At 45.0% G+C, this 15,933-nt stretch overlaps 1 protein-coding gene across 2 annotated transcripts in view; it reads left to right on the forward strand.

The window, feature by feature from the left end:
- The window catches only part of RAB3GAP2 (RAB3 GTPase activating non-catalytic protein subunit 2), a 172,326-nt gene that overhangs the window by 17,738 nt on the left and 138,655 nt on the right, over nucleotides 1-15,933 (forward strand). For both annotated transcript variants that reach the window (XM_075339111.1, XM_075339112.1), the window contains exons 2-4: nucleotides 9,000-9,067; nucleotides 12,785-12,908; nucleotides 14,807-14,888. In XM_075339111.1, the coding sequence (XP_075195226.1) occupies nucleotides 9,000-9,067; nucleotides 12,785-12,908; nucleotides 14,807-14,888 (274 nt within the window). The remainder of the gene's footprint in view (nucleotides 1-8,999; nucleotides 9,068-12,784; nucleotides 12,909-14,806; nucleotides 14,889-15,933) is intronic.

Below are 15,933 nucleotides of genomic sequence, written 5' to 3' on the forward strand. Positions count from 1 at the left end.
GCGGTGCACTGGACTGTTCATTATCGCTCACGCCAGCGCATCATTTGCTAATTAATTACGCTTGAAAAATCTTGATTTTATTTTACTGTTCTCTCCTATTGGTCTGGGGGGGTGGTTTGGGGGCTGGGACCCCCCAACTATCTTGATAAAGGGATACTGAAATAGCCTTGTAGTTTGTTAAATTGAAATTGAAAAAAGGACTTATCCCAGCCGAAAATGTGCAAACATAGCGGATATGGGGTGGCCTTCAGTAAGCTAGAAAGTCGCCCCAAGCGCCATAACAATACAGTCTGCGACTTTCCTCAGTTCCAATTGCTTAAATGCTACGGACACAATTGACAGTGGCATCTAGGGGTTTAAACTGCTGCATATGGCACACATGCTTCCGCCTTTTTGCTCGTTTCGCAAAATGTTGCAACAATATAACTTCTAGTGTTTCCCCGAAAATAAGATCTACCCCAGAAATAAGCTGTAGCCGGATTTTTCGGCCTGTTTGGAGTATGTTTACAAGATAAGCCTTGCTCCAAATTTAGGCCCTAGTTCTGGTTCATCATACTAATAGTATCCTGAAATAGAGCTCAGACATATTGTTGTGTTGCTGTAAGCCAAGTTTATATTTGTGCACCAGCTAGTTAAACATATGTTAATGAAAAATGATTAACTCCTTCCCCCACCCAAACTTTCTGTGCCGGCGTCAGTGATTGGGTCACCCATTAATGCTAAATGATTATTCACATTTTTTCCCCTCCCCCCTCTGTGTTGGCTTCAGTGATTGGGTTGCCCATTAATGCTAATGCAATATTCCCCCTTTTCCCCCGCCCACCCCTGTGTGCCGGAATCAGTGATTGGGTCACCCATTAATGTTAAATGAATATTCACTCCTTCCCCCACCCACCCCTGTGTCGGCATCAGTGATTGAGCCCTCGTTAAAGCTAAATGAATATTCACCCTTTCCCACGCCCACTCCTCTGTGCCGGCATCAGCGATTGAGCCCCTGTTAATGCTAATTGAATATTCTCCCTTTTTTCCCGCCCACCCCTCTGTGCCGTCATCAGTGATTGAGCCCCTGTTAATACTAAATGAATATTCACTCCTTCCCCCGCCCACCCCTCTGTACCGGGCTCAGTGATTGGGTCTCTCCCATTAATGCTAAATGAATATTCACTCCTTTCTCCGCCCACCCCTCTGTGCCGGCGTCAGTAATTGGGTCTCCCATTAATGCTAAATGAATATTCACTCCTTCCCCTGCCCACCTCTGTGTTGGCATCAGTGATTTGGTCTCCCGTTAATGCTAAATTAATATTCACTCCGTCCCCCCGCCCACCCCTCTGTGTTGGCGATAGTGATTAGGTCGCCCGTTAATGCTAAATGAATATTCGCATTTTCCCCCGTCCACCCCTCTGTTGATGTCAGTGATTGGATTGCACATTAATGATAAATGAATATTCACCGATAACCTTGCCCACCCTTCTGTGCCAATCTCAGTGATTGAGCCCCCCATTAATGCTAAATGAATATTCACTTCTTCTCTCTGCATTACTGGGCTTCCCAATCACTGACGTCAATAAAAAAAAAAAATAGAAGACGTCCCCTAAAAATAAGCCCTAATACATCTTTTAGAACCAAAAGTAATATAAGACCCGAGTTTTATTTTCGGGGAAACGCGGTTCATAAAATCACTCCAATAAAGATTTTGCAGCTGTATAAAGCCACAAATCGTGAATCAGGCGCTAACATCTGGAAAGCTTAAACCCTGTGTTATCCGTTTTATATTCACTGTAGGAGGCGATGGATGTAATAGGGTTGTCTGAGGTTTATTTTATTAATTAAGCTGACAGTGTGTGACCTAATCCTTGCGCCTGGGAGCAGCTCCGTTACGGGAGACTTGTGACATTACAGAAATGGGTTGGCGTGACTTTTTACGGTTTGCAAATCGAGCAGTAATAAAAGTTTAGTGCATTTTGCAAATCCACGGCAAAGTACAGCACGTGTGGGTGGAACAGATAACAATATGGTACTCGTCATCCAAACCCTATCCATTAATAAAAAACAATCTTAACTGTAAAGAGGAGTATGGAGACTTGTGATGGAGCAGAGCAGCTGCAGTCTTGCTGTCATTTTCACTGCGCAGTGCACACGAATTTGCATGAAATCTGGAATTTTTCTGCTTTTGATGGCTGAAGGCTTTGTCCCGTGAAAATAAAATGCAGATGGGGCTTCATATTAAATGGTTATTCCCATCTGTATGTGCAGAGAAAAAACTGAAGAGGTTGCAGCTCTCCTGACCTGAGCGTGAAAGCCTCAAAAAATATATGAAGCTGTCGCACTGGGGTCAGGAGGGTCGCGGACAGTCCCTGCATTGTGATCCGACATCGGACCTAATTGCATGGACACGTAAAAGAGCCATAATGCTGTCCATACTACTGGCAGGTACAGCCAGGATACATTTGAGATGGACGCACCGAACTGGAAGTGCAGCTTACTCTGATCAATGATCACTCAAGATGCAGCGACGACATCGGAAGTCAATAGAATAGCTATGGACAAATCAATAATGAAGTCACTGGACAAGGTCCTCAAATAGAGGAAGTTTTCACTGGTGATGGAGACACAGCTCCTACATAGTCTGGTCTGTTGTGTCATAGTCTGGTCTTTTCTGTAGTAACATATGGATATAATACCTGGATGATAAAGAAACAAGACAGAAGAATCGACGTCTTTGAAATGTAGAGCTGGAGAAGGATGTTATCTACAACCGTTGATGGCAAGAAGAACAAACAAATCAAGCCAAACATGTCACTGGAAGCAAGGGTCACCAAACTACTTTGGACACATCATATGAAGAAAGCAATCACTGGAGAAGCACATCATGGTCGGAAGAATAGAAGGAACAAGGTGAAGAGGAAGACCAGCAATCCAACGGTTTGATACCATCAAGAAAACGGCAGGGAAAGACCCTGATGGACCTATGTAGGCTGCACTAGATTGTTCTTCTTTTAGAGTGTTTATCCATCAAGTTATTGAATGTTCTCAGTGAGAGGAACAAAATGATAATTTTGTGATTCTTTTTAATGGCTAACTAAAAATAAAGTGATGTTACAAATCAAGCTTTCGAGACATTTTATTGTCCCAGTATCCATGTTGGATCAGAGTTCTGGTGAGTCTCTGGAATAGACTCCTCAGATTTTGTAATGGGCCATAAATCCTCCTGACAGGATGAGTCCTGTATCCACAGAGTTAAACATTTTAATGAATTTGTATTCCCAGACCCTGCGATGGCTCTGATCTGAAGTTGCCTTTTAACCCCTTCACGACCGCGGGCAGTAAAATTACGTCCTATTTTAACGTGACTTAACGACCAGGGACGTAATTTTACTGCCTAAACTTCATTTGATTGCCGTGGCCATAGCAACGGCTTTCAAATGATGTCCCCTGCTGTTTCTTACAGCATGGGACCTTTGCTTGACCCCAGGGGGGGCGGCATCGCCACCCCCTATCGACGATCGATGTGATTGGCTGTTCAAATCTGAACCGCCAACCACATCGATCGCACTAATTTCGGCAAAAATAATGCCCGAATTAGTGCGATCCTGTGAGATCCAGCTATGAGATGCCGCAGCTGCTGCAGCATATCATAGGTGGACCTCAAACATGTCGCCCCCAGCCCCTGCAGCACTGATTGGAGCGATCGTGCTATGACGCGCAATCGCTCCAATCAGTGTGCAGTGGGGCGGTCTGATCTGCCGGTGGCCGCCCTCCCCAGGCCTGTGCTGGCCTGCGAGCCCTCCCCCAACATGTTTGCAGCGTGCCGTGGCTGGTACTTGTGGTACCACTCCACCGCTGCTGCCGCCGCCGATGTCACCGCCGCTTCGGCTCCACGTGAGTATTGCGCGCTTCCCGTGATGGCCCCTGCATGCTCCCTGATGTGCCGCCCTGCTGCGATCTGCCCCCTGCTGCGATCTGCCCCCTGCTATGTGCTTCCCTGCTGTGATCTGCCCCCTGCCATGTGCTTCCCTGCCGCGATCTGCCCCCTGCCAATGTGCTTCCCTGTTGCGATCTGCGATCTGCTGCACGTGAGTACTGTGCTCACTTTGCAGCCCGTGCGCGCTCCCGTGGTGCCCCTGCGCGCTGCCGTGATATTTTTTTTCCGTATTCACGACGCTTTTTGTATCGCATCCGTCCGTGCGTCCCGCCGAGCGCTGATCAGGGATGCAGATAACGGATCTGCATCCGTGGTCAGTTTTTGGCGTGACTTTTTTCCGTATTCACGACGCTTTTTGTATCACATCCGTCCGTGCGTCCCGCCGAGCGCTGATTAGGGATGCAGATAACGGATCGGCATCCCTGCTCAATTTTTGGCGTGACTTTTTTCCGTATTTGCGACGCTTTTTGTATCGCATCCGTCCGTGCATCCCGCCAAGCGCTGATCAGGGATGCACATAACGTATCTGCATCCATGGTCAATTTTTGGCGTGACTTTTTTTTTTACGTATCCCCGACGCTTTTTTTTTATCGCATCCGACCGTGCGTCCTGCAGCGGCCGATCAGTGCACTGCGTCTGTGCGTTTGAAAAGTCAAATGGCGCTCCTTCTCTTCTGAGCCCCGCCATGCGCTCAAACAATTACTTTCCACCACATGTGAGGTATCTGCGTACGCAGGAGAAAATGCACAATACGTTTTATGGTGCATTTTTTCCTGTTACCCTTGTGAAAAAAAAAGCTACCTAGTTGAAGCAACCGTTTTGTGGTAAAAAAAATAAATTTTCTTTTCACGGCTCAACGCTATAAACTTCTGTGAAGCCCCCAGGTGTTCAAAGTGCTCACTAAACATCTAGAAAAATTATTTGAGGGCTCTAGTTTCCAAAATGGTGTCACTTGTGGGGGATCTCCACTGTTTAGGCACCATAGGGGGTCTCCAAACGTGACATGGCGTCCGCTAATGATTCCAACCAATTTTGCTGTCAAATGGCGCTCCTTCTCTTCTGAGCCCCGCCATGCGCCCAAACAATTACTTTCCACCACATATGAGGCATCTGCGTACTCAGGAGAAAATGCACAATACATTTTATGGTGCATTTTTTCCTGTTACCCTTGTGAAAAAAAAAGCTACCTAGTTGAAGCAACCGTTTTGTGGTAAAAAAAATTTTTTTTCTTTTCACGGCTCAACGCTATAAACTTCTGTGAAGCCCCCAGGTGTTCAAAGTGCTCACCAAACATCTAGAACAATTATTTGAGGGCTCTAGTTTCCAAAATGGGGTCACTTGTAGGGGAACTCCATTGTTTAGGCACCTCAGGGGGTCTTCAAACCCGACATGGCGTCCGCTAACAGGTGCAGCTAATTTTGCACTCAAAAATTCAAATGGCGCTCCTTGCCTTCCGAGCACTGCTGTGTGTCCAAACATTTGATTTCCACCACATATGGGGTATCTGCGTACTCAGGAGAAAATGCACAATACATTTTATGGTGCATTTTTTCCTGTTACCCTTGTGAAAAAAAAAGCTACCTGGTTGAAGCAACCGTTTTGTGGTAAAAAAATTTTTTTTTCTTTTCACAGCTCAACGCTATAAACTTCTGTGAAGCCCCCAGGTGTTCAAAGTGCACATAAAACATCTAGAAAAATTATTTGAGGGCTCTAGTTTCCAAAATGAGGTCACTTGTAGGGGAGCTCCATTGTTTAGGCACCTCAGGGGGTCTTCAAACCCGACATGGCGTCCGCTAACAGGTGCAGCTAATTTTGCGTTCAAAAATTCAAATGGCGCTCCTTCCCTTCCGAGCTCTGCCGTGCGCCCCAAACAATTGATTTTTACCACATATGGGGTATCGGCGTACTCAGGAGAACATGCACAATAAATTGTATGGTGCACTTTCTCTTTTCTCCCTTGTAAAAATGAAAATTTTATGGCTAAAGTAACATTTTTGTGTTAAGTAAAATTTTCATTTTTTCCTTCCACATTGCTTTGGTTCCTGTGAAGCACCTAAAGGGTTAATACCCTTATTGGATGTGGTTTTGAGCAGTGTGAGGGGTGTAGTTTTTAGAATGGGGTCACTTTTGGGTATTTTCTGTCACCTAGGCCTCTCAAAGTCACCTCAAATGTGATGTGGTCCCTAAAAAAAATTATTTTGTAAATTTTGTTGGAAAAATGAGAATTTGCTGATGACCTTTGACCCCTTCTAACTTCCTAACGGAAAAAAAATTTGTTTCGAAAATTGCGCTGATGTAAAGTAGACAAGTGGGAAATGTTATTTAGTAACTATTTTGTGTGACATATCTCTCAGATTTATGGGCATAAATTTTCAAAGTTTGAAAATTGCGAAATTTTCAAAATTTTCGCCAAATTTCCTAAATTTTCACAAATAAACGCAAAAAATATCGCCCTAAATTTACCACTGACATGAAGTACAATATGTCACGAAAAAACAATCTCAGAATCGCCAGGATCCGTTGAAGCGTTCCAGAGTTATAACCTGTCAAAGTGACACTGGTCGGAATTGCAAAAAATGGCCCGGTCATTAGGGTGTTTTAGTGGCCGGGGGTGAAGGGGTTAAAACTCTCACACCACTAATCAAAGCATATTAAGGATTCACTTACTAAGCTCAGTGTTTATTTAAATGTCTTTTATTCTGCCATCCCTCTGCTCTGTTTGTGTATATATTTGTGTTTCTTCAGATATTTTGTCATACCATGCCTGATAAAGGGACCTGAAGCTTGCTTTGGAACATCACTTTATTTTATTTTAGTTACCCATTAAAAGGTATCACAAGATTATAATTTTTGTTCCTCTCACTGAGAACATTCAATAATTTTTCAACTGGCTAACACAGCACCAAAACTTTTCACTTGTAACTATCCATCAAGTCGTCACGGCTAGAGATTGAGTTGAAGGCCGCTAAATAATATGAGATTGCTCTCTGCCGAACTAATGTTCGGTCGGCAGGTATGTCTTTGGGCTCCCCCATACACGTGAGCACTCGGTCGAAAGTCAGTGCCAGACACCTCTGATAGCGACTTATATCCCATAAAAACAAAAGGATCAGGGGTCGAAAATCCATTGGCCTGATGCACCACCTCTCCCTCATCATCAATTTTCGGAATAGAGTTGGTACAGTTGGGACACATGACATGATCAGCCAGTCCAGTCGAGTCTCTCTCGCCCCCGACATTTGATGTTTTCTAATTGGAGCGTTCAGACTACACACGGTTTGTTTGTAGTCTGTTACCATAGAAACACATAGGTAGGTAAAGGAGCTGTTGGCAGAAAGCGACTATTACAATATTGCTTTGTTTTTTTTCCCAAGAGTTAATTTATGGTAAATGTAAAACTGTTTGGAGGGAATCTATCAGCGCGGTTTATACATATGGAAGTAGCGATACGGCTGCATTGGCGCTTGTCTCCCAATAAAAAAACAATCCCTAACTTCATGTAAAATCCAATGTACAAAGCTGGTGCAAATTGTGCAGGAAAAGCATTAGGAGCAGTGAGCCTGGCCTGCTGCTACCACGGGCATGGACTCTCCCCTCTGTTCACTAAAGGGTTACACCGTCAGCAGCTTTTCTAGTGATTCTGCAAGTCGATGGTGTCACTGTCATCACATAAGTCAGTGACACAAGACTGCGACACCCGGCACTGTACGGAGCAGGTGGGATCGTCAGTAAGTGCAGGTCAATGCCACCTCTGGATAATAGACGCCCACGCACGCTCGGATCTCCATCCATTGCAGGAAACGTGATGTTCTTAATAGAGCGAGCCGTGAAGGACAAGCAAATGAGTGCAGCGATGGTGAGAAAGCCGATATGTCCCTGTGATTTTTATAGAAGGGCTATGAACGCTTGCAAGCCCCGTGTAGTTTGGTCCAGCCAGCACAGTCCCTTTTTAATCTTTATTATTTTTTTTTTTTTTTTTACCAAATATACATTAATGAAAAGCATTGGATAGATTAACGCAGCTGTCAAATCTGACTACATAGGGTTTGTTTGTAGTCTGTAACCATGGAGACACATAGATTTGCATAGGAGCCTTAATACATTTTATTTTTTGCAGCCGGTGCTATAGATGTGGAAGCAAATATCTTGATTTAGTGACCATTTAGAATGTGAATTGTCATAAAAGAAAATGTAGTATATAGACATTCGGCCACACTTAGGAGAGGAACATAAAGTCGTGCACACAGCCCATAGACATGCCTGGGTAATAGTATATAAGTTATATATAACGCGGTCCTAAAATGACACATTTACCAAAAGGCAATTCGTACATTTTCTGACTTGCGAGCTCTGCCCCGGTTACTGCTTTATTATTGTGAAGGGGGTCCATCTAGGACTCGCAGCCCACCGAAACGTGCATAAGGGAACCCTGGAGTACAGATGCGCGTGGGAAGTAAAAATTGCCGCTCCTTTTGTTGTATCACTCACTACAGAGATCCATAATGTCTCAGAAATCTACATCAGCACAAGATCTGTGCGTCCGGAGCTTGATGGCGCAAACAGCCTTACATCACCAAGCACAATGTGAGATGTCTGAGGCAGTGATGTAAGGCATGTCTTTGCGGTTTTGCTGCCTTATTTATTTATTTTTTTATATAGCGCTAACATAGTCCGCAGCGCTTTACATTCATCAGGAACACTGTCCCCATTGGGGCTCACAATCTAAATTCCTTACCTGTATGTTTTTTGGAGTGTGGGAGGAAACCGGAGTACCCAGAGGAAAGCCACACAAACACGGGGAGAACATGCAAACTCCTTGCAGATGTTGTCCTTGGTGGGATTCGAACCCAGGACCCCAGCGCTGCAAGACTGCAGTGCTAACCACTGAGCCACGATACAGTGCTAACCACTGAGCCACCATACAGTGCTAACCACTGAGCCACCATGCCGCCTGAGTCCGCAATGTGCACATTCCAATCCACATTCACACCATACCATCTCTATTAGGCCAAAAATGGGAATTTGACTAGAAATATATTTTATATTATATTTACTTATTTGTGTTTCTTTTGCACAGAGAATGTATCCAGTTGGGAAAATGAAGACTGGGGATCATGGGAAGAGAATGAAAGCAAGGAGGTGTCGGTAAGTGTCAGTCTGTCCCGATCCTGCACATATCGGAGTGAGGCAAATCTTACAGGATACGGTGATCGTTTAGTTCATACATTTGTTAACCCCTTCAGCCCCGGGGCACTTTCCGTTTTTGTTTTTTGCTTCCAGTCTTCCGAGAGCCGTAACCTTTTTATTTTTCCATCAATCTTGCCATATGAGGGCTTGTTTTTTGCGGGACACGTTGTACTTTTAAATGAAACCATAAGTTTTACCATATGGTGTACTGGAAAGCAGCAAAAAATTCCAAATGCGGAGAAATTGCAAAAAAAGTGTGATGGCACAATAGTTTTTGGGATGTTTTATTCACGGTGTTCACTATATGGTAAAACTGATGTGTAGGTATGATGCCTGAGGTCGGTGCGAGTTTGTAGACACCAAACATGTATAGATTTACTTGTAGCTAAGGGGTTAAAAAAAATTCACAAGTTTGTCCAATAAAAGTGGCGCACGTTTTGCGCCATTTTCCGAAACACGTAGCGTTCTTATTTTTTGGGATCTATGGCTCAATGACGGCTTATTTTTTGCGTCTCGAGCTGATGTTTCTAATGGTAGCATTTTTGCGCAGATGCTACGTTTTGATCGCCTGTTATTGCATTTTGCGTAAAACTTGCGGCAACCAAAAAACGTAATTTTGGCGTTTGGAATTTTTTTGCCACTACGCCGTTTACCAATCAGATTAATTGATTTTTATATTTTGATCGGGCATTTCTGAACGTGGCGATACCAAATATGTGTATATTTATTTTTTAACCCTTTCATTTTCAATGGGGGGAAAGTGGGGGGTGATTTGAACTTTTAGGTTGTTTTTTTTTTTTTTTAATTTATTAAAACTTTTTTTTTACTTTTTTTTTATTTTATTTTACTAGTCCCCCTAGGGGGCTATAGCGATCAGCAATCCGATTGCTGATCGCTATCTGCTGATCACAGCTATACAGCTGTAAACAGCAGAAATAGTCACTTTCTTTTTTTCCTCTGCTCCGTGCTGAGGAAGAATGAAAGTGAAACTTCATAGCAGCAGGTGTCATCACATGACTCTGTGCTACGATGGCAACCACCGAACGTCACGTGATCACTCACGTGACGACCGGAGGGGGCGGCGGTAAGTAGAAAACATGGCCGCGCGCATATAGATCTCGCTGCCAGACTTTGGCAGCGAGATCTAAGGGGTTAATGTTCCGGGTGGAATGCGATTCCACTCGAAACATGTAGGCACACATGTCAGCTGTTGAAAACAGCTGATATGTGTGCCGATCCACGCCGCCTGCCCGCGGCAGGGGGCGGGGCTTACCGGGACACGATCCATGACGGAAAGATCCGTCCATGGTCGTGAAGGGGTTTAAAGGGGAACCCGTATGTCGTAGAAGCCTGATACATGCGGGTGTCGCTCCTGGGGTCCTACAATATCATGCGAATGTGACCCCATCGTGCATTGCCTGGAGTGGGGAGGTGGCTTCACATGCGTACGTGAGCGTTCGCGATAATTTTTAGAACTCCCTGTACCTGGAAATTCACAATGGGGCGACATTCCCAAGATAGAGGTGACCCTCATCTATTGGGCATTTCTGAAATGCCCTGCAACCCAGATAGGATAGCTCTTATAGGGAACTGGCAAAGTCAGAAGGGACACTAGGAACACTTGACATGGATTTCAGCCATTATATACTTTCTCTTATCAGACCCGCAATATGTCTCGTCTCGTTTATTATGCTGGTGTGATTGGGGGTGGGGGTGTGGGGGCTTTAGGGCCGCTAGACAAGAAGTTTACATAGTCATCCCCTGCTGCCATTGCACATCAAGTGAGATATTTGGTTTATTTTTCTGCCATATATCACTTATAAGCATTCCGCAATTATCTACTATTAATGAGTCACCCAGAAAATTAGGTAACATACCCAACAGGTGCTGAAATAATGGCAGGATTAATAGTAGGCGCTGTGGGGGAAGCGCACACAATTTACTGCCCCTACTTAAGGCTTGTGTCACACGTCAGTGAAAAACACAGACAGTTTTCACTGACGTGTAAAAAACGCATATGTCCCTCCATGTGCCGTGATTCACGGCACACATGGGTTGTCCATGTGCAATCCGTGATTACGCATGGACGTATACTCACCTGTCCCGTTCCTGCTGTCCGTGGTGTTAAGTCTCCAGCTCTGCAGCATCCGGCCCCCGCTGTCTCTCACCTCTGCAGCTACTTCCGGGTCGACTCTGGCTGCATTCATAAATATGCATGCCATAATGAGCCGACCAAGAAGCTGCAGAGAGCAAAGGGAAGAACACAGCGTCGCTGGAAAGGTGAGTTGAAAATGTTTTTTTTTATTTTCATTGTATGTGTTTTTCTGGTTACGTGTTTCACGGATCACAGCATAGTGTGGTCTGTGGGACATCAGTGATGCCAGAAAAGACAGACCTGTATCCGTGCAGCAATCACGGACACGTGTGTACGCCGGACGGAGAAACGGTCAGTGAAAAATCACTGATGTGTGTGCGCGCAGACCCATTGATTGTAATGGGTCTGCGTATGTGAGTGGTTCTGGTACGAATAAAAACTGTCACATACGTATCAAAATCACTGACGTCTGAAACAGGCCTAATGAGAAGAAAAAAAGGAAAAAAAATGGTATTGCTCACCTAAGGGATGGCAGTGTCCCTAATTAAAACTTCCAACTTGTGCCGTCTTGCGGCTGAGGAAGGTCCCCAGAACAATTGTCAATAAAAAGAATAAAGAAAAACACCTGTAAAAATAGATACGCACTACAAGGAGATACGATGAAGGTTCTTTTAAGACGACGCATTTCAAAGCTGTACTTGCGCTTTTATCAACTGAAAAAAAAAAAAAAAAGGTAAATCATCCGCCATCCGCCCTGTGTGGGCCTGATAGTCTCTGGCTGTAATCTTAGGGCCGTTTCACACATCCAGCTTTTCACCAAATTGCCGGATTCGGCGCACGCCAGTACGGTGTATACAGTACAATGGCAGCACGGCAACTTCCGTGTCGCATGCTCCGGTCACATGACAGCATGTGACCGGCGCTTGTCACGCTGCCATTGTACTGTATACACTGTACTGTACTGGCGTGTGCCGAATCCGGCGAAAAGCCGGATGTGTAAAACGGCCCTTACTAGAGTTTCTGTTACTTTGTCACCAACAGGCATTATACTTTGCAGTACAGAGATATTTCATTTTACATTAGCGATACCTGGTCAAGTTGATCTAAAAAGAATAATGATAATGATAATAATAATTTCAATTAAGAAAAAAAAGTAAAATCCATACGTACAAATAAAACTTTTTTTTTTTTTTGCCCCTCTGCAAAATGCTTCATTAAGAGTAACATATTTTTAACCCCCCCCCAAAAAAAAATAGTAGCAGAATTTTATTGTTTTTTTTTTTTTCTTTCTAACCCACCCCAGTGCCACCTAATAACAATATCCCTTTTAAAAAGTTATGGATTTTGAAATTCAGAGATAAATCCTTAGTGCCCAAAATAGCGGTATCCTTAAAATTAATTCCTAATATATCTGTATATCTTTTCCTGGTACACGAGTCGCTCATTTCCTTTTCTACAGTCTTAGTTAGATGATAATCTGCCGCCAGACCCCACAATAGATGCACTTTATTATTTTATGCACTTTATTATTTTGCGACAACAAACTTTTTTTAACTAACCTGTTATATCATTGCACACAGACTGAAGAAGAATCCTCAAGTAAAGCTGCGCCTGTGTACTGGCTACAGGACTGCGTCTTGTCCTTATCGCCCACCAACGATCTGATGGTGATCGCCCATGATCAGAAAGCCGTTTTTTTAGCACGTAAGAAAATCTCACCTCCTTAAGAATTCGTGATTGGGGCGAGAGAGCTGAGAAACCCAGGCACTCTTTTTCACTCTGGTAACTCAGACTCTTAGGCTCATGCGAGAATCACACTACCAGGACCGGCCGCGGCTTTCCTGACCCGAGCGTGTATTTCTATGCGGCTGACACGCTTTGGTCAGGAGAGCCGCCGGGCAGTACAATGCAGTCCTCACGCAAATCATTCAGTATTACTACTCCAGCCTTACTTCCACTCTTTTACACTCCTGCGCCCTCTTTTGCTAATATTTATGCTCTCTTTCTTCCGCTTTCATGCTCCTGCACTTTTTTTCTGTTTTGAGCTCTTTCTCTCTCTTTAGCAATTTATTTTTTGCGCTCTCATGCTCTTTTTTCTTTTTTGCGCACCTATGCTTTTTCTTTCTTTTTAACGCTCTTGCACTATTTCTTTCTCTTTCACGTTTTTTGTTCCTCTATCACATCATGCTTTCTTTTTCATGCTCTAGCGCTCTTCCTTTCTCCTTTGCCCTCTTGTGGTCCTCATTTCTCTTTAATGCTTTTCATTTCACTTTTGTGCTTTTGCGCTTTCATGCTCTTTTTCTCTTTCACATTATTTCTTTCTCCTTCATGCTCTTGCACTCTTCCTTTCCCTTTCATCCTCTTGTGCTCTTCCTTTCCCTTTCATCCTCTTGTGCTCTTCCTTTCCCTTTCATCCTCTTGTGCTCTTCCTTTCCCTTTCATCCTCTAGTGCTTTTTCCTTTCCCTTTCATCCTCTAGTGCTTTTTCCTTTCCCTTTCATCCTCTGGTGCTCTTCCTTTCCCTTTCATCCTCTCGTGCTCTTCCTTTCATCCTCTCGTGCTCTTCCTTTCCCTTTCATCCTCTCGTGCTCTTCCTTTCCCTTTCATCCTCTGGTGCTCTTCCTTTCCCTTTCATCCTCTCCTGCTCTTCCTTTCCCTTTCATCCTCTCCTGCTCTTTCTTTCCCTTTCATCCTCTCGTGCTCTTCCTTTCCCTTTCATCCTCTCGTGCTCTTCCTTTCCCTTTCATCCTCTCCTGCTCTTCCTTTCCCTTTCATCCTCTTGTGCTTTTTCCTTTCCCTTTCATCCTCTTGTGCTCTTCCTTTCCCTTTCATCTCGTGCTCTTCCTTTCCCTGTCATCCTCTGGTGCTCTTCCTTTCCCTGTCATCCTCTTGTGCTTTTTCCTTTCCCTTTCATCCTCTTGTGCTTTTTCCTTTCCCTTTCATCCTCTGGTGCTCTTCCTTTCCCTTTCATTGTCTCGTGCTCTTCCTTTCCCTTTCATCCTCTGGTGCTCTTCCTTTCCCTTTCATCCTCTGGTGCTCTTTCTTTCCCTTTCATTGTCTCGTGCTCTTCCTTTCCCTTTCATCCTATTGCGCTCTTCCTTTCTATGTCATGATCTTGCACTCTTTCTCTCACGCCCTCGTGTTCTTTTTCTCTTTCGCGCTCTCATGTTCTGTCTTGCTCTCTTCCTTTTCTCTTGCGCTCTTTCTTTCTCTTTCTTGCTCTTTCTTTCTCTTTCTTGCTCTTTCTTTCTGTCTCGCGCTTTTGTGCTCTTTCTCTTTTGCGCTCTCATGCTCTTTCTTGCTCTCTTCCTTTTCTCTTGCGCTTTTCTTTCTCTTTTGTGCTCTTTTTCTTTCCCTCTCACGCCCTCTTGCTCTTTTTCTCTTTCGCGTTCTCATGCTGTTTCTTTCTCTCTCATGTTCTTGTGCTCTTTTCTTTCACTTTAGCACATTCTTTCTTTCTTTCTTTCTCTTTTCACTTCTCTCACCTGTAAGATTTTTTTTTTTTCTTTTCGTAGTACACAATCTAAATAGTATGAGACGTCCTCTGATTTCTCTGGCGGTTTCTTTATTTCTATCGTATCGTGCATTGCTTTGATTTCACAGCTAAATGGAAGGCTGATGGGAAAGGTCGGGAGGAGATGCAGTATGAAGTGGTGTGGAGCGGCCCTCTAAATGTTGAAGAGAAGTAAGTTTCCCCCCCCAAACTGTGACCTAAAGGGAATCTCATGTGAAGACATTATTGTTACTCACCAAGCTGCCATTGACTGATCTAAAATTATTTCTGTATTTCTTTGTCGCTCCATTGGGAGACCCAGACAATTGGGTGTATAGCTTCTGCCTCCGGAGGCCACACAAAGTATTACACTTTAAAAAGTGTAACCCCTCCCCTCTGCCTATACACCCTCCCGTGGATCACGGGCTCCTCAGTTTTATGCTTTGTGTGGAAGGAGGCACACATCCACTCATGCATTCTCATACTTAGTTATGTCGGTTGGAAGAAAAGAGGACCCCCACGGGGCCCCCGGCATGTTCCCTTCTCACCCCACTACGTCGGCGGTGTTGTTAAGGTTGAAGTACCCATTGCGGGTACAAAGGCTGGAGCCACATGCCGTCTCCTTCACCATCCCTTAGCGGCTCTGGGAGAAGTGGGATCCTAAGCGGTCATCCATTTACTGGGACCGTGCTCCCTCCGCAGCCCCTGTGGGAACCTGCCGGACCGGAGCCTCTTCAACCTCAGGGACCGGGCCCTGCAACTCAAAGGTACTCTGTGTCCCCATTGGGGACTGTGCAGGGAGCGCACCTTCTTCCCGGAAGCAGCGGCAGCTGCTGAATTGAGAAGGCCGGTGGACTTCCGCGCCGACCGTGCCTGCTTGTCGGGCGCGGTCTCAAATTTAGTCCCCGGCTTCATCGCGGCCTAGTCGCAAAAATCCTGCCCCCGGGCCTGCCTGTCAGGGGTAAGGGCGGGATTACCGACCTGACGTCGGATGTGAGGGCTGGAGCATCCTGCATGTTTTCCTCCCCCCCTCACTGATCACTGTGGGGACCCCAGATTCCCGCACTTTCCTGGCGCCGCCCACGGCTCCACTCCTCCCCTGAGAGCTCTGGCAGCCATTTTTTGGCATTCTGCCGGTGGAGGATTCTCAGTGAACAGCTCTGCAGCTCCGGGGGATTTTAGCCAGGGAATCTGGAGGACACACTCCGCTTGTTAGCGGTCGGTAAGCCACACCGGT

The sequence above is a fragment of the Anomaloglossus baeobatrachus genome, chromosome 3 (assembly GCF_048569485.1).
Source record: "Anomaloglossus baeobatrachus isolate aAnoBae1 chromosome 3, aAnoBae1.hap1, whole genome shotgun sequence".
Taxonomy (NCBI): domain Eukaryota; kingdom Metazoa; phylum Chordata; class Amphibia; order Anura; family Aromobatidae; genus Anomaloglossus; species Anomaloglossus baeobatrachus.